The sequence below is a fragment of the Thamnophis sirtalis genome, unplaced genomic scaffold, assembly GCF_051295495.1.
Source record: "Thamnophis sirtalis isolate CommonGarterSnake01/CBP01778 unplaced genomic scaffold, rThaSir2_p1.2 scaffold_10, whole genome shotgun sequence".
Classification (NCBI taxonomy): domain Eukaryota; kingdom Metazoa; phylum Chordata; class Lepidosauria; order Squamata; family Natricidae; genus Thamnophis; species Thamnophis sirtalis.
In genome coordinates this window covers 64452189-64471784 of record NW_028261390.1, presented here as the reverse complement: position 1 = coordinate 64471784, position 19596 = coordinate 64452189, and the positions used below count along the sequence as shown (strand labels likewise).

Genomic DNA, 19596 nt, shown 5'->3' with positions numbered 1-19596 from the left:
ACTCCAGGGGAAGGATACTGTAAAATCCCCATTCCCTCCTCACTCCAGGGGAAGGATAATGTAAAATCCCCATTCCCCCCACACTCCAGGGGAAGGATACTGTAAAATCCCCATTCCCTCCTCACTCCAGGGGAAGGATACTGTAAAATCCCCATTCCCTCCTCACTCCAGGGGAAGGATACTGTAAAATCCCCATTCCCTCCTCACTCCAGGGGAAGGATAATGTAAAATCCCCATTCCCTCCCCACTCCAGGGGAAGGATACTGTAAAATCCCCATTCCCTCCTCACTCCAGGGGAAGGATACTGTAAAATCTCCATTCCCTCCTCATTCCAGAGGAAAGATACTGTAAAATCTCCATTCCCTCCCCACTCCAGGGGAAGGATACTGCAAAATCCCCATTCCCCCCACACTCCAGGGGAAGAGTCCTGCAAAATTCCCATTCCCTCCACACTCCAGGGGAAGGTTACTGCAAAATCCCCATTTCCTCCCGATGAGCTGGGACTCAGGAGGCAGAGAATCGATGGGGGTGGGGCCAGCCAGAGGTGGCATTTGCTGGTTCTCAGAACTACTCAAAGTTTCCACTACCAGTTCTCCAGAACCTGCTGGATTTCACCCCTGCTCCTGATCTATATGGTGTTCATTTCCTTTAATTCAGATGTGGCTAGAAAAAATGGTTGGAAACCCTATAGAATTCAAGCCAGCATTATTTTTATTAGGTATTCTAACAGAAGGCTATAGCAAAGGGTCAATATACCTAATACTTCACACCCTAACACAGTGAGAATGGTGTATGCACAGCAATGGAAAAGTGAAAGTAAGCCTTCAGAAGAGGAGATAATAAGGAAGATATTAACATGCACAGAAATGGATAGAGTAACGTTGGAATTAAAAAACAAAGAAGAGGCAGAATATTATGACACATGGAATAGATTTTATCAATGGCTGGAAACATGAGGTGGGAGTCGGAAAATGAAAAAAAAAGTAGACCTGAAATGAGATATTATATATGTATTACAATGAATATGTTGGTCAAAATAAGACTAGCAGTCTGTAAGACATGATCTTATTTTCTTTTGACCTTCAAAATAAGCGCTTGGCCTTATTTTCAGGGAGGTCTTATTATTTTTGAGGTGCCGGAGGTGCCAAGCGTGGTCACATCATAGCTACTGCTATGTTGCAACATTTTCAGGGGAGGGCTTATTTTAGTGCATGCACTCAAAAGCCTGATTGGGCTTATTATCCAGGAAGGTCTTATTTTGGGGAAAACAGGGTAGTATATATGTTATTTATCTTTCACTTTGGTTTCTATGGCAGATGAAACGCCAGGACAGTCACACTGTGTTCAATATACTTATATGTAAATAATAAAAATATACCGTATTTTTCAGAGTATAAGATGCACCTTTTTCCCTAAAAAAAAAGAGGCTGAAAATCTGGGTGCATCTTATACACTGAATACAGCATTTGGGCTGTTTTGGGGAGGTCTGCAGAGTGCAAACTTTTTTTTTTAATTTGCCTCTTCAAAAATCTTGATGCGTCTTATACTCTGAAAAATACGGTATATTTTGATATTTTGATGGCAGTTTTCTGTTACAGAGTACAAATAGAATTATAATTCTTGGTTGGAAAAGATGACAAAGCAACGTATTGAGTTGAAACCAGAAATGTTTTTGTTGGGGATATTGCCTGACACTTATAATAAACAGAATACATATTTAATTACTCATATATTAACCGCAGCTAGAATTGTATTTGCACAATAATGGAAAAGTGAAGAGGTTCCTACTGAAGAGAAGGTGATTAGGAAAATATTAGAATGTGCAGAAACGAACAGATTAACATTGGCCATTAAGGAGAAAGAACGATCTGATTATTATACGGGAGGCATTTTATCAATGGTTAGAGAACAAAAAAGGAAATTGGAAATAAAAGAAGAAGGTAAAAAGAAGAATAGAAAATGTTTTAAGATAGAGATAAGAACAAAATGATAACTCTTAGCAATAGTATGATGGAAATAATTATAATTAATGTTATTATTGTATATATTAGAAGTTACGGCAGAACCATGACGGCGAACCTGTGGCATGCAGAGACATACAGTATTTGATGCCACGTGAGCCATCAACTCTAGCGCGCATGCGTGCACCGGCCAGCTGATTTTTCATCCTTCTGGAGGGCCAGGGGACGCCATTTTCGCCCTCCCCTGGCTTCAGGAAAGCCTCTGGAGCCTGGGGAGAGGTCACACGCGCATGCACTGGGGGGGGGGGTCTCACACGCAGGAGGGCGGGGAGATTGAGTGGGCCCGTGGAATTTTGGCACGCCGTAAGAAAAAGGTTCACCATGACTGCTCTAGAAGATATGTCGAGAAAAAAATGAATATGGTTTAACTGTACAATGTATTAGAATTTATGGAATAATGTTGCACAGAAATATCTGCGCCCAGATGATACGCTGCTTAAGGAAAGATGGAATGTGTGTATTTTAAAACTGAAAAATAAAAAAGCTTTTATAAAAAAAATAATATATTATAACTCTCAGTCTCTCTCTGTTTCAGATTCCAGGAACAGATGAAGATAAAATGGAGGATAGCTGTTCTCAGAAACTGGCCTCTGCAAAACACTTCAGGCTCTTCTTGCTGATACTAATTCCTTGCATCTGCGCCCTTATACTTGCGTTTGCGATCCTCCTTTCATTCGTAGGTGAGTATATCGTAAAAGATGAGTAAAGGACGTTGAACTTCATCAATCACGTGTTCGCACAAAATGATGGCATCCTTGTTTTTCTGCAGTGTAAGAAAGCCATCTTTCAGATACTAATTTCCGTCTTGAAAGGCAAGCAAAACAAAACTCTTTGCGGGAGCTACATTATCCTGAAGAAATTGCATTCAGAGGCAATTGCATTACATTCCAATCTGCATAAATTAAAGCTTTGCTGGAATCGTTTCTTTTTAACAGCTTCTGAAAAGCTGGCGCATTGAGGAGGAGGAGAAAGGAGCCAATTGATATATCTCAGTGATGCACGCTGTCGCCCCAGCTCAGCCAGCTGGTTGGCGGGTTTCCGAGCAATAGCAGTTAGACTTATATACCGCTTCATAGGGCTTTCAGCCCTCTCTAAGCGGTTTACAGAGACAGCATATTGCCCCCAACAACAATCCGGGTCCTCATTTTACCCACCTCGGAAGGATGGAAGCAGTGGTGGGTTTCAAAAATTGTTCGAACCTACTCTGTGGGTGTGGCCTCCTTTGTGGGAGTGGCTTGCCGCCCATGTGACTGGATGGGAGTGGCTTGCCGCCCATGTGACCAAATACGAAGATGCCGACGACACTTGTCAGAACCAGCTTAAATTACCTCACACACAGCACTGGCATGCATAAAAATATGATGTAAACTTGTTTTTTAAAAGGCATCTTTGGTTTGCGTTAAAACAACTTCAACACACGCAATGTTCTGATTGCACCACAAACACAGTAGTCATCCTTACCTTTCACAGAGGCACTGAGTTTTATAAATATGAGCATGATAGTGTAGAATAATCATATCCAAGGACCAGTGGTGGGTTTCAAAAAGCTTTGGAACCTCTTCTGTAGGTGTGGCCTGCTTTCCGGGTCCACTGGTGGAAGCTCTTCTAACCGGTTCGGTAGATTTGACGAACCGGTTCTACCGAATAGGTGCGAACTGGTAGGAACCCACCTCTGGATGGAAGGCTGAGTCAACCCTGAGCCGGTGAGATTTGAACAGCCGAACTGCTGAACTGCAGTCAGCTGAAGTAGCCTGCAGTGCTGCATTTAACCACTTCTCTACCTCGGCTTCCTAGGCGAGGGCACATGCATGCTGGCAAGCTGGTTTCCAGTGCTGTGGCACACACCTTCCAGTTGTGGCATTCTATGCCTAAAAGGTTTGCCATCACTGGCTTGGGCTAAATATACATTTGTAAACTATGATTTGTGGCTTAGTGTGATGTATTCACTCAAGAGTGTCTGAAAAATGTGATGTATAGTATTTTTTCCCCTAAATCCACAGTATAAGGACAGTGGGAGAGTGAAGAATTAATCTAGTATTATTCTGTAGCTGACAGCACTAGCTTGTTTCACTTCCAGTTGCAATGCTCTTGGGAAGAATGCAAAAATTCTGTTTCTGTGTTTTTTGCTGTAGAGTGAGCAAATGCCCAAGGCTCCCAGGGATACTTAAAGGCCAATAAGGAATTTATTTTGGGGCACTGCTTTCCCTCCACTGGGTAGCTGCTGTTGAAAATTATTAAGTCAGCCTCCTCCAGGTTCTTGAGAAACGGGGGAGGAAATTTTAAATTACTATAGAGTGTTACCTCTCAGTGTTCAGTGTTATTTGGTTCCGGGAGGCGCAATAAGTACCAAAAATGATGAGTACCAAACAAATAAGGAATAATGTAGTGTCACGAGGCTGCTGACACTGCCAGGTTCTAGCCTGTGCATCCAGTAAAGTGGTGGGATTCAGCCAGTTCGCACCTATTCGGGAGAACCGGTTGTTAACTTTCTAAGCAGTTCAGAGAACCGGTTGTTGGAAGAAATCTCATTTTATTTTTTTCCACTTCACAGTGGAAAAATCCTGCAAGGAAGGCAGGAAGGAAACATTCTGGTGTTGTTTCTAGCCTAATCTTGATTGCCCTGCTTATAGAAACTGCCTCTCCGGTTAACCCTTACTACATTGTAACAGCTAAGGCGAAGCGCCCATTGACCTGAGTGATGTTGAGTTGGCCACGCCCACCCAGTCACATGACCACCGAGCCCCACCTACTCAGCTGGTCATTAGGGCAGAGAACCAGTTGTTAAATTATTTGAATCCTACCACTTATCCAGTACCAAACGAACAATGAACATCTGGGCAAAATGTTCGCCACAACATGTGTTGAGAACCAAATTCGATGAATTTCAAAGCAGTTGAGCACCAAGGGACCACTGTAATTACATAAAGCGGAAAGATTCATTTACCTTGTGTCAAATCATCCTTTAGCTTAGTGTCTTTCAATCTTGGCAACTTTAAGATACGCTGGTTGGGGCATTCTGGGAGTTGAAGTCCATATCTTAAAGTTGCTAAGATTTAGCACTCATTAATTAATTAGTGCTCATCGGTTTTCCTGGACTGATTGGGACGGTTCCATCTGTCTGGCTGTTGATTGTACCAGTCTGAAGACATGAGGTGGCCATTCTTTCCTCCTTAATAGATAATTTTGCAGTATAATATGGAGAAGTTAGCAAAAAGGCAAGGAAATGTGATAAAAGAAAGATAGCATGGTTGATATATATTATCTTTGATATGTATTATATATTTCTTCAGTGAATAGCAATAGCACTTAGATGGAGTGAGCTCCCGTTACTTGTCCCAGCTTCTGCCAACCTAGTAGTTCGAAAGCATGTAAAAATGCAAGTAGAAAAATAGGAACCACCTTTGGTGGGAAGATAGCAGCGTTCCGTGTGCCTTCGGCGCTTAGTCATGCCGGCCACATGACCACGGAGACGTCTTCGGACAGCGGTGGCTCTTCTGCTTTGAAACAGAGATGATCACCGCCCCCTAAAGTCGGGAACGACTAGCACATATGTGCGAGGGGAACCTTTACTTTTACCTAAAGTAGGTTTTTAAAGGTACAACTGGCTAGATGAAAACTGGGAAAGTAAATAATCCATGGAAAATTATTGGTAACCAGTTGTCATGATGGCTAAAATTAGAACAGAAGAAAATAAAACATGCGTCTTCTCCTTCCAATATTGCAGCTTTCAACTGTCTTTTTTCATAGAACAGGTTGTGTATGGAATGTTTTCCTGGAAGTTAATATACATTTTGGATACGCTGATTATGCTTTATTATTTTTCTTGCAATGCAGGTTCGTTGGGTAAAAAGTGCCTTCATTCAAATGGAAGCGACATTCATTTTCCTAACATGAATAAGAGTGATTCGGTTGGGGTTCCATCAATGGACAATAAAATGGAGCTGACCCCTTCGACAACGAATCAGTCTTTTCATTTCAACCAGATGCACCCAAATATGAGTATATCTAAAGGAACCTCTCAGGTTGCCTCTGAAACTTCAGCAGTGAAAACTAATATTACAGATGAAAGGACCTTGACCAATAGAAACTGGTCAACGGAAGAGGAGCTGGGATCCACCCACCCATCCATCAAAGTCATGAGCAAGGCATTTTTTGACCCTACTGTGAAACCTACAATACCACCCGCTGTGCAAGACGTGGGTTTGAAAAAAGGTAAGTTTATATTAATATGGATTCTTAAATTAGGTCACACGGAAGTGGTGTGATGATTGGAAACATCTGTATGCTTGCAGGGAATCTGTTAGCGGTAATCCTCGACTTACAACGTTTCATTTAGTTACAACAGGGCTGAAAAACGGGGACAGGGCCATTTTTCACACTTAGCACCTTGGCCTCTAATGGTCTTGGGGTTCACATTTGGATGCTTGACCACGGGTTCGTATTTATAGCAATAGCAATAGCAGTTAGACTTATATACTGCTTCATAGTGCTTTTACAGCCCTCTCTAAGTGGTTTACAGGGTCAGCCTATTGCCCCCAACAACAATCCGGGTCCTCATTTTACCCACCTCAGAAGGATGGAAGGCTGAGTCAACCCTGAGCCGGTGAGATTTGAACAGCCGAACTGCTGAACTGCAGTCAGCTGAAGTAGCCTGCAGTGCTGCATTTAACCACTGCGCCACCTCGGCTCTTGTTATGACGTTATGATTTATGACGGTTGCAGTGTCCCTGGGTGTGTGATTATTTTTTGCGACCTTCTGGCAAGCAGAAATCAATGGGGAAGCCGGGTTCCCTTAACGCCAGTGCTACCAATTTAACAACTGCGGTGATTCACTTAACAAACGTAGCAAGAGAAGTCGTGAAATGGGGGGCAAAACGCACTTCACATTATTCTCACTTAGCAACATATATTCCGGCCTCGATTGTGGTTGTAAGTCGAGGACTACTGCACCTGTACTTAGCAAAGGTGGTTTCCATAGCATCGCTTTCCTCATTTGAATTAGATAAAAGATACTTAATAATGTTGAGTCCCTCACAGCCAGATGCCTAAGTGGTTATTGGGAACATGTTTATACAAGCAGAGGTGAGCTGTTGCAGATCCCAACCAGGACAACAGCAAACTAAGCTGTTTATTTTTTGGAAAAGTCAACAAGAGAGGTATGCTGTCGCTTAGGAAGTACCTCTAAGCTTGTTAAAGTACATTAAGCAACTTGTGCTTGAAAAGGGCAGCTGCTCCACTTCTTAAAACTGTTTATTTAAGGGACTGGCTTCATTGGCTAGAGTCCCAAAATAATTACTCTCGTTTAACTCTAATTAGAATTAGAACCCTTTATTGGCCAAGTGCAGGGACGTGCAGTCACTAGAGGCAAGGGAGGCGGAGCCTCACCAGTCTCCTCAGGAAAAAGAAAATATATATTTTTAAATAATTAAAGCCAAGATAGTTGCTACCAGGTTCCAGCCCAGCGGGGCGGTGATGGCGGCAGCGGCAGCGGCTACTTTAAGTGCTCCCTTGTCTCACAGCCGGGGCCACTCCAGGCCGCCGGCCGCTGACACGTGCTCCCGCAAGAGCCTCTGCGCAGCGCCGGGAGGCCGCAGAGAAGCTTTGCTCCGTTTTTCACTCAGCCTTCCCCCAGAGGCGATCAGGGACTTCCAGCGGCGGAGCTTGGAGAAGCAGCGGATGCAGGCCGGGACAGCGGGGGGGGGCAGCGGGGCACTTTGCATCGCGGGAGCCACCAAACGCCTTTGCTGCAGACCCGGGCGCTTGGTTGCTCCCGCCATGCAAATCCCCCCCCTCCGCCGAGGCCGACTGCTGCCCTGCTGAGCCTCACCAGGTATCAACCTCACCACACGTCACTGGTTGTAGCTATGAGTAGGGTAAGTAGCCCCAGAAGAATATTTATAGCTCAGTGATTGAATGGTGAGGTCCTTGGGGCTCTCTACATGAGAAAAGTTCTCGTGCACACAATTCATATCCAACTATTAGGTAATACCCATGCTAGAAGGAGTTTGCTCCTTCTTTACGTGTAGGTGGCTTTTCCTCTCAGGGTTGGTGGGGGTAATTCCTTGAGTAAGTTGATGTTTACTGAGTTGGTAGTCCCTTAATTGGGGTATCATTTACTGCTCAGTGTTAATCTCTGCCAGTGGTGAAATTCAGATTTTTTTACTACCGGTTCTGTGGACGTGGATACTGCAAAATCTCTACTCCCACCCCACTCTAGGGGAAGGATACTGCAAAATCCCCACTCCTGGGGGAAAGATATTGCAAAATCCCCATTCCCACCCCACTCTGGGGTCAGCCAGAGATAGTATTTGCCGGTTCTCTGAACTACTCAAAAAATCAGAACCTGCTGGATTTCACCCCTGATCTCCACTGAGTGTTGATTGTTGGCTGGGAGGTCTTGTGGTGTTTTGATGGTCACTTCTGAATGTTATGTAGATGTCTTTTATTTCTGTATGCCTGTTTATGATGGATATGTCTGAGTGCCAAGCTTCCAGGAATTCTCTAACATTTTGGGAGTTAAGTTGGCCTCGGAGGCTCACTGTTGAAACAATGGTTCAATTTGTCCATGTGTCGTGCAAATAAGGAGTTTTCATTGTGTTTCCTGATGGCTAGTTAGTGTTGATGGATTTGCATTTACCATGAAATTGGTTTGGTTGACCAGAAATAAACCGTAAGGATGGTCATGGCACAAAGCTCTTTATTTTATTTAACACTGTATTCATTTTTAAGATGTATATTGAGTTCACATGTGTTCTAATTTAAAACATAAGGAGGTATGTTTGTTTTGAACTTAAATGTGTTACGCAAAAAAAATCCCAATCCTATTGTGGTTTGTGTGCCATAGTTTGTCATAGTATCACAATATATGACTCCGGCCCAGCCTTTTCTGGCTTATTCAGCAAGCCATGGCATAAAACATATTTTCTGTTTGATCACCTCACCCCCCCCCCCAAATTAACCTAATAAGTTTATATCTGACTGGAAACTCATTATGGGAAATAATTCTTACATATTGTTTTGCTAATGCCTGCTGACTCAATCACGTATAATTTCAGTTTTATATATAATACGCTTAGCATTCCTTTGAATTACATCCATGGGCAATTAATTAAACAACAGATAGCAATAATCTATAATTCATTACCTCTATATGAAGTTACAGGGTTTTAAAAAAAATATTTCCAATGCTTTACTCATAATGGCATGAAATTGAGCAACAAGAAAAAAATCTTGTCACATTGTTGAGTACAAGAATGAACTTCTTACTTAACTCTCCTAGAATAGAATAGCAGAGTTGGAAGGGACCTTGGAGGTCTTCTAGTCCAACCCCCTGCTTAGGCAGGAAACCCTACACCACTTCAGGCAAATGGTTATCCAACATCTTCTTAAAAACATCCAGTGTTGGAGCATTCACAACTTCTGGAGGCAAGTTGTTCCATTGATAAATTGTTCTAACTGTCAGGAAATTTCTCCTTAGTTCTAAGTTGCTTCTCTCCTTGATTAGTTTCCACCCATTGCTTCTTGTTCTGCCCTCAGGTGCTTTTGGAGAATAGCTTTGCTCTCTCTTCTTTGTGGCAGCCCCTGAGATATTGGAAGATTGCTATCATGTCTCCCCTAGTCCTTCTTTTTATTCAACTAGACATACCCAGTTCCTGCAACCATTCTTCCTATGTTTTAGCCTCCAGTCCCCTAATCATCTTTGTTGCTCTTCTCTGCACTCTTTCCAGAGTCTCCACATCTTTTCTACCTCATGGCGACCAAAACTGGATGCAGTATTCCCAGTGTGTCCTTATCAAGGCATTATAAAGTGGTATTAACACTTCACGGGATGTCGATTCTATCCCTCTGTTTATGTAGCCTAGAACTGTGTTGGCTTTTTTGGCAGCTGCTGCACACGGCTGGCTCCTATTTAAATGGTTGTCCACTAGGACTCCCAGATATCTCTCACAGTTACTACTATTGAGCAAGGTACCACCTATACTGTACCGGTGCATTTCGTTTTCTTGCCTAAATGTAGAAATGTAGAACCTTACTCTTTTCACCCTTGAATTTCATTTTATACTAAGACTACTATAGCTACTAGGAGTAGCTACTAAGACTACTACTATAGATATTCAGGGTGGTCCATAACTAATGCATTTATAGTAAATGGTTATTTTGTTCTTGGTTGAAAGGCTTAGCTATTTTGAGAATAGTTATCTTCTTTTGGCACAAAATTAAACAAAAGAATAGACCTCATGGCAATTTTTTTTTCCATTGAGAATATTTCTATTTTCTTTTGCTCCAACTGGGATCAAAGAAGTCCTAGGGGAAAGTTTATCCAGTTTTGCTCTTGAACTTCTATAGTGGATATTGGTTTGATTAAACTGAGTTATGAACTCACACTGTATCAAACTGTTTCCTTCTGCAGACTTTATTTTTCATGTACGAAAAGTATTAGACTCTTGTATTTTGTTTTTTGAAATTTTTCTTTCTTCCAACAAGACAGACATCTGGTGTGAATGTATTCACTGCAGTGATTCAAATATGAAGAGACATACTTGTCTAAGTAGTCAAAATATAAAGTACACTGCAAAATATATTCCTTAAGTAACATTATCACATTAAAACAATTCAGAAACAGATGTGATAGCATACATTGAATTTGATCCCATCGTTCATTATATTTATAGAACAGGTTTTAGATGGCTACCTTTGGAAATTCAAATTACAGCTGTTGAGTTTTATTACCTTAACGTTTCCCTGTGTCTATAAGGGCTAATTGCCAATATTATAGCTAGAAGTACATTAAATAACTTCTCCCTTATTTAAGGAAGAAGCAACGACAGACCTGCAAATTTGTGGTACATTAAGCGGTATCTTATTCTGCATCTATTCTGCAGTGTACTCTGTGATACGTTGTGGACGCTTTGATTCAGTGACGTGCGGTGAAGACGAGGAGGAGTGAGGCAGTGGCGGTGGCTCCTCAGGGATGGTGACCGAAGGGGCTCCCGCCCGTCTTCTGGGACTTGCCCAGCCCTGCATGAGGCACTTTAAAGTGCCAGCACGCCTCCCGGCCATAAAGCAGGACATGTTTCACTCTGAGGCGGGGCACGGCGGCATGCACTTTAAAGTGCCGGCGTGCCTTTCGGCCATTCAGCGGGACCTCAACTCTGTCTTTCTGTTTTAAAGCTGCAGCGTCGCGCTCACTCTTCTTCCTCTCTTCCTCTGTTTCTGATGCCCCCCACCCCATGCTCCCTCTTTTCCTTCAAATTTCCTTTTTTTTCTTTTTCCTTTAATAAATGCAATGCTCAGGCATTCTCTCCTCTCCCGCAACACCCCACTGACTAAAGCACTTTCTTTCACCCGCCTGAACTTGCAGCAGAGCTCAGGCGGGTTGCCGCGAGCTCAGATGGGCGAAAGAAAGCGCTTCAGTCAGTGGGGCGTCTGGGGAGAGGACTGCCTCGCCAGCCATAAACCTCACCGCACAACATCACTGCGTTAGATTATATTCCTAACATTATGTTTTAGCCTCCAGTCCCCTAATCATCTTTGTTGCTCTTCTCTACACTCTTAGTAGGCCCTTGCGACTTTTAGTAGACCCTTTCCTTAGTATCTATCACGAATATGTTCTTATTTTGCAGGTTTGTGCATAAACATCAACTACAGCCAATGTGAAATGCTGCCATATAACCGGACTACTCTGAGATCAGTTCTTTCCATTGTGAGAAGCATTGAAATGGAAAAATTTCTCAAGTTCTTTGGTTATCTCAAACGCCTCGGCTGTTATCAACACATTATGCTGTTTGGATGCAGCCTTGCTCTTCCTCAGTGCATCAGCGATGGTGTCAACAGGTATTTGGGAAGCAAAGCTAGTTAGCTATTAAAGATTACTGATGGCAGTGGAGTAAGTGTTAAGTTTTACAACCTCACAGGAAACTTACAGCTAAGACTGTTTATACCAGAAGATTATCAGGGGAAAAAAATAGCAGCAAGAAGTATATATAATATGTCTATTTGTTTTAAAACTAACTATTTGTAGTATGGTACTAGTGGGACGTGGTGGCTCAGTGGCTAAGATGCTGAGGTTGTCGATCAGAAAGGTCAGCAGTTCGACGGTTCGAATCCCTAGTGCCGCGTAACGGAGTGAGCTCCTGTGACTTGTCCCAGCTTCTGCCAACCTTGCAGTTCAAAAGCATGTAAAAATGCCAGTAGAAAAATAGGCACCACTTTGGTGGGAAGGTAATAGTGTTCTGTGCGCCTTCAGTGTTTAGTCATGCTGGCCACGTGACCACAGAGACGTCTTCGGACAGCGCTGGCTCTTCGGCTTTGAAACAGAGATGAGCACAGCCCCCTAGAGTCGGGAACAACTAGCACATATGCGCGAGGGGAATCTTTACCTTTAGTATTGTACTACCTGAATAAAGCAAGTTTATTGACTAATCTTATTAGGGATTACGGGTTATGATTTTGGCACAGATGTTTCTAATCCCCATTTAATTTGAAGGCAGAATGAATAATGTGGCATTTTGAAAAAGGCTATTGAAACCAATCTTTGTCTTCAGTTTCAGTGAATTATATCTTATCTGAATTAGCTGTTTTATAGTGGGATGGAATTATTGCACCTTTAATAAATCTAAGTGCTGTTCTTACATTAGTGCTAATCACAGGATTTCTTAGCCTGCCAAGTTCAGGAAAAAAATTCAGAATAAAAAATAAATACAAGCCCACATACTGTACAAGACTTTATTTTACAAGACATACTTTACTCGCATATGAACGTACTGTAAGTGACATCCCATTAGTAATCCATAGGGTTCAATATGACGTCGGTCCACCCTTTGCAGCTATAACAGCTTCAACTCTTCTGGGAAGGCTGTCCACAAAGTTCAGGACGGTGTTTATGGGAATTTTTGACCATTCAAAAATGGAAGTGATTGGAACACCTGATTCTGATTATTTGGATGGGTGAGCGAATACTTTTGGCAATATAGTGTAGCAAACTTTGTGTTTCAGGCTCACTCATGTGGGTGTGAGTCAGTCATCAGCCATTAAACATGTTCATTTAGATCAGAGGTGTCAAATCCGCGGGCTGGATGCGTCACGCCCTGGCCACGCCTACCCCCGGTTTAGCAAAGGGAGGGGAAAGTCGCGATATGTCACGTGACGACGGGGGTTTAGCACCTCTGATTTAAATACAGAAAGAAGTGACAGAGTTAAAACTCTGGGTCCCAACATCCGACATCTGCAGCTGTGAAAATTGAGGGCAGGTGGGAGAAAACTCACGCCCTCTCCCTCCCTCCCTCTCCCCCCCCCCTCTCTCTTTCTGTGCCTATGAAGTTTAAGTCCCACAGGCCTCACCTCATCTTAAACGTCAGCAAAAAGTGATCTCTCTAATTGAGGAGAGCCGGAGCTTGAATATGAAGCTTAAATATGAAGTTTAAATATGAAATGACAACCGAGGAAAAGATGATGTAGCAGCAGTAACAGCATCTCTTCCCTTCCTTTGTTTTCTGTCCCTTCCTCCCCTTTAGCTCCTATCGGGGCTGCAAAACATTGTATTTAAGATTGAAGGAATGGAGCAAAGGAAAAAGTGCAGTTGATGTCCCCTCTCTCCCTTCACAATTTGTATGCTCCAGTACAGAAATCAGGAAAGTTCAGCTTTCCTTACTAGCTAGACAAAGTTAATTCTTTTATAAATACAGTAGCCTATTTTTTTAAAAATGAATTTCATTATTCAAAGACGTGTGGAGTGTACTGTACTCTTCAGATAGCAGAATGTAAGTTAGAAAAATGAAACATTGGAGATTAAGCAAATGTGACCTGAACATTTTTTCTTCTTTTAAAACTCTTGTGCAAAAGCTGCGGTATTTTATAACTTGGAAAAAAAAGCTAGTTGATAAATACTTTATGTCTGATTTGATATTATTGGTTACCTGCTAATTGACTGCAATATTCAGAATGAGAATAGTTAACAATGACGGATAAATCGAATGTTAAGAGTAAATATATCACAGACAACTTACACCCCATTCTTCCATCTCATAACTTTTTGGATTTATGCTTTCCAGCACAAATGAACAAGGATTTTACTAAGTCTTCCATGTATTAAGACTTATATTTATTATTGTTTTAGCACAAGGGAGTCAAACCCAGATCCGGCCAGTGGGCCTGGAGTTCGACATCCCTGTTCTAGCATTTACAAAATTAGGCTAGAATCATTTCAAACGGAGATCAAGCAATGAAGCAGAACTATGATCAGCATTGACGGTAGGGAGTTTCCTTAGCATGGTGTTCTACAGATGTTTTGGGGCCAACTTCCAAAATTCCTAACAACAGACAAAGGAAGCTATAATTCTACGAATTAAAATCGTATTTATCATACATATGGAGCATATTACACTTGGAAAGATTGATAGGCATATGAAAAATCGTAAGAACATCTGCTTTAAATAAAACAGATTTTTCTTAAATTATATATTGACCACACTCCAAAAAATTATGCTTAACCGCCATTTCAATAACTACCAGCATGTAACAAGTCTGTACAGGCTCAGAATTAATCACAGGATTACTCTTCTATTTCAGTAATGAAATGCAAAATAATAAAAACGCAATGTTGTAAAATAAAGGAGACTCCCCACCGCTTGTTCCTGTGGAATATCAGAACCATGATTTTAAAGTTATCAAGAAATAGTGTTGAAGTGACAAGGGAGGACCACATCAAGGATAAAGTTATTAAAAGCTTCTTAAAGTGCCTGGGAATTAGGATATGTGTCTGATAAAGAGCAGAAGTTGAGTGAATAAGGGCTGCTGTCAAGGAAGCATCATATGTGAAATGGAGAACTGGTTGACAGATACAGGAGCCTGCAGAAAAAAAAATATTGCTTCTAATTGTAATTGTCAATAATTAATTAACATACACATAAGCAGGGACATGCAGGCAGGGAAGGCAGAGCCTCACCACTGTCATCATGAAAAGAAAAAAAAATGTAAAAGGAAAAAGGCAAGAGCTGAGGTCAGGCTGAGCTAGTTGCTGCCAGAGTCACCATGGATGACTCTGCTTAGTGCTTAATTGTTTAAAAAAGCCTCTAAAAAAGCGCCCTCTACAGGAGGCGGCAGGAGAACGAGGTGCCTCATCTAGTCTGACTTTTTATTATGACTCGAGCAGAGTTAAGCAAGGGTTAAAGCCGAAAAATTCCTGACGTAGATGAGGCACGTCGTTCTCCTGCTTCTTCCTGTAGAGAGCGCTTTTTAGAGGCTTTTTTTAAACAGTTAAGCAGAGTCATGATAGCAGTCTTCCAATATCTCAGGGGTTGCCACAAAGAAGAGGGAGTCAAGCTATTTTCCAAAGCACCTGAGGGCAGGACAAGAAGCAATGGGTGGAAACTAATCAAGGAGAGAAGCAACTTAGAACTGAGGAGAAATTTCCTGACAGTTAGAACAATGAATCAGTGGAACAACTTGCCTCCAGAAGTTGTGAATGCCCCAACACTGGAAGTCTTTAAGAAGATGTTGGATAGCCATTTGTTTGAAATGGTATAGGGTTTCCTGCCTAGGCAGGGGGTTGGACTAGAAGACCTCCAAGGTCCCTTCCAGCTCTACTATTGTATTGTATTTACTGTGCTTGTCAGAAGGTCACAGATGGTGATCACATGATCCCGGGACGCTACAGCCGTAGTAAATATGAATCAGTTGCCAAGCGTCTGAATTTTGATTATGGGGATGCTGTAGTGCTTTTAAGTGTGGAAAATGGACACAAGTTTTTGCTGTCGTAACTTCAAACAGTCACTAAATGAACTTTGGTAAGTCAAGGACTAACTGTAATAAGCTTCAATTTTGTAGGGTCATTATGAAGCAATGCCCTCAGGTTGCCTGAATTGGGAGAATGGCTGAGAGTAACCCAACATCCTTAGGTTTATATTTCTTTATCGCCAGCTGCCGATTCTGGCTCCTGTTACCTTGCATTTGCCTATCACAATTCCTCTACATCAGTTTTTCCGTGGCACGACAAAACCGCGCTCGACTAAAGCGCGCCCAATTAAACCGTGTCGCTGACGTCATCAACAGGGCGACTACAGCGAGCGAGGAGAAAGAAGGGCGCTTTAAATAGCGCTTTGAAAGCAAGCCGATTCAAGTTAAGGTAAGGGTTAGGTTTAGGGTTAGCTTTAGGGTTAGGTTAAGGGTTAGGGTTAGGGTTAGCTTTAGGGTTAGGTTAAGGATTAGGGTTAGGTTTAGGGTTAGGTAAGGGTTAGGATTAGGTTTAGCGTTAGGTTAAGGGTTAGGTTTAGGGTTAGGTTTAGGGTTAGGTTAAGGGTTAGGTTTAGAGTTAGGTTTAGGATTAGGTTTAGGGGGGTTAGGTTTAGGTTTAGGGGTTAATTTTAGGTTTAGCATTTACAGCGTGCTTTTTTCTCCGCGCTGTTGTCGCGCTGTGATGACATCAGTTACGCGGTTTCGTCAAGCGCCCTTTAGTCGAACGTGGTTTTGTGGTGGAACCCAGTTTTTGTCCACCTTGGCTTCTTTAAGATGTGTGGACTTCAACTCCCAGAATTCACCAGCTAGCAGGGCTGGCTGAGGAATTCTGGGAGTTGAGATCCACATATCTTAAAGAAGCCGAGATTAAGAAACACTGCGCTACATAAAGGCAGTTGAACCCCCCCCAAAAAACAAAAACTCTTCATTCAGATAGCTTTGTCTCCCTCAAAAACAAAATCACTGTGGGAAACGATTTTCTATGGATCACGTTCTAGATTTTGAAGCAGTATTGTAACATTGGGGACAGGTGGCTGTTTCAGGAAATGCTTGTTTCGGGGTGGGGAAGCAGCATTTCCCCCCCACCCCTCGATGGTGGAATTTATCTTTTGCCTTGAAGCCAAAACAGCAAGCAACAAAATGGAGTTGTGTTTTTCTTCAGTTTCGTGCGAATGATCTCCTGACAAGAAACTGAAGAGAGAAAAAGCTTTGTTCCAATCGGAACTGGCAGAAACTAAGCAACACAGGACTTTTAACAGCTGATTTTATGTTTACTTAACTTGCTATTTTAAGATTGTTGGAGTACAAAGATCATACTGTCCAATGTTATTCCGTATCTTAAGGCAGTACCTTTTCAATGTGTATGCTTCAATGCCATGTTTATGTTTAAAATGTCAGTGTTTTATTGTTCCATCTCCATTATGGTCTCATAATTTCTACATGGTTATTAAGTTGTTATGGGGGTAGGAAACACTAGGAGAGTAAGTACATTCAGCTCTTCAGCTGGAGAGCTGACAGCTTGGGTTCAAGATCTGAGCTCCACGCAATAGGGTGAGCTCCCATTCCTTGCTCCAGCTCCTGCCCATCTAGCAGTTTGAAAGCATGCAAATGCGAGTAGATACATAGGTACCACTTTGGTGTGAAGGTAACAGTGTTCCATGCACCATGGCATATACTCATGCCAGTCACATCACCATGAAAATGTCTTTGGCCAACTGGTTCCTTCGGCTAAGAAATGGAGATGAGCACTACTCTCTAGAGTTGGACACAGCTGGACATCTTTACCTTTATTAAGCTGGTTGTATTATAATTGATTGGTTATAATTTTAAGTCTGAGTTTTTCCCTCACACTAGGGTTTCCCAAACTGTGAAGTACACATTCCTTGAAAAAGTGCAGACAGAATCCAAGGGAGATGCGAAAAAAACTTTTAGTTGTGTATTGTCATAATACTGTAAATCCACCTGTTCCAAAGTTTCATTGTATTGTTTATTATTCACTAGCTGATAACAAGTCGTTGCCCGGTTATTTATTTATAGGGGGGGGGAATGTCTGGACAAAACGTAATTTCTAATGTTGGATTTTCCCCCTTACCAGAGGGAGCCCCCTTGTGGAGTACTGTGAAGCCGTTACCATGGCAACTCCACTGCGCTGTACGCTAGAAGCCATTTTACCGCAGTACAGTAGAAGCCATTTTAAGGCATAACAGGCTGTATCTTAACAAAACAACCCGCTCAAGGGGTGTTAGGCGGGGCTTACCCCCACAGTATTTGTTTCCAGAGTGTAAGTTATCTGTGTACCAAGTTTGGTTGAAATTGCTTGAGGCGTTCCAGAGTTATGCTAGAACACACACACACAGAGACACACAAACACAGAGCCATTGTTATATATAGAGAGATTTGTGTTAGTTTTGGTGTTTGGATTTTTAGGGGAGTTGTATCTACAAAAGGTTTTAACAACCCCTGCCTTAACAAGTTCATTTTCATGTAGAGGAGAGTGAACACGAGATGGGTCTTCAGATGTTGTCAGGTTACCTTCCTCATTGTCCTGGCCTCTCTCACAACCACACCTGGATGAGACAACCTCAATCCCATAATGTTGCTTCCCTATTGCAGCATAATTGTATAGATAAGAATGTGTAAAAACTGACAAATATAGTAGTGACTAGCACCGGAGGGAGGGGACGGACCAATTTCAGGCCCATCTTTCCCGGAAAAGCTACTTGGTCACACTCTCCCAGCGCCTCCTACCCCACAGAAGATATAATGGAGATTTATTTATTTATATCCTGCCTTTAATATTTTTATAGGTAACTCAGGGTGCTGAATCTACCTGATGTCCCTTCCTTCTCCTATTCCCCCCGCCCCCCAACAACTGTGTGAGAGCTTGGGCTGAGAGAGAGTGATTGGCCCATAGCCATCTGGCTGTAACATGGGACTAGAACTCACATTCCTGATTTCTTTTGTCATAAATTTGATTTATTTATATATTAATACTATAAGAAAAAGGAAGTGCTGGCTGTTTGCCATGGTAAATATGGCTGAGATACTGCCAAATATTAACCGTGACCAACAATCTTAACTTAGCATATGATTGTTGTGACTTAGGCTTCCTTAACAAGCATGTTTTGGTCCCGGCAAAACCTCTTTTATTTACAGGACTGTGAATTCCTTTCATTCCCAGTCAGCAAGGCTTGGCAAACATTCTTTCAGAGGAATGTTTATCCACACGAACCTTATCTCGCTTGGCAAGCTGCCAGATAACTAGTTTCCAAGTGCAGGGCAAGGCAACGCTTGGCACAGAGTCTCTTATAATCACATACAGCATTTTCCACTCTTGAAACGGCCGAAGGAATGAATTGTTTCCTGCAAAAAAACACTTTCCCCATTCATTTTTCTTTTGTTTCCTCTGGGAGGAGCCAATCACCTCCAAGGTGTGGCTTTACTCCCAAGTCGACCTTGCTTTTTTAGTTGTTTCTGGCAACTCTGCGCATGCGCACACTGGGAACAGGCTCCAGCTGTTCCTCTGCCTCATTGCTGTCTAGCTCCCTCTCTGCCTCCGACGCAGAGCCTTCGTCTGAGCTTCCCTCAACCCCCAGCCACTGGCCCATGTTCCAACCTCCTCACTGTCCGACTCTGCTGCCAGTTCCGCTGGCCATCGGCGGACCACAACACTCAATAGCAATAGCAATAGCAGCAATAGCAGTAGACTTATATACCACTTCATAGGGCTTTCAGCCCTCTCTAAGCGGTTTACAGAGAGTCAGCATATTGCCCCCAACAATCTGGGTCCTCATTTTACCCACCTCGGAAGGATGGAAGGCTGAGTCAACCCTGAGCCGGTGAG

The 19596-nt window shown here is 42.5% G+C and overlaps 1 protein-coding gene across 1 annotated transcript in view; it reads left to right on the top strand.

Moving 5' to 3' along the window:
* CORIN (corin, serine peptidase) overlaps positions 1–19596 on the top strand; it is an 86951-nt gene that overhangs the window by 16761 nt on the left and 50594 nt on the right. The window contains exons 2-4 of the mRNA XM_087724780.1: positions 2557–2701; positions 5856–6233; positions 11645–11855. Of these exons, the coding sequence (XP_087580906.1) occupies positions 2557–2701; positions 5856–6233; positions 11645–11855 (734 nt within the window). The remainder of the gene's footprint in view (positions 1–2556; positions 2702–5855; positions 6234–11644; positions 11856–19596) is intronic.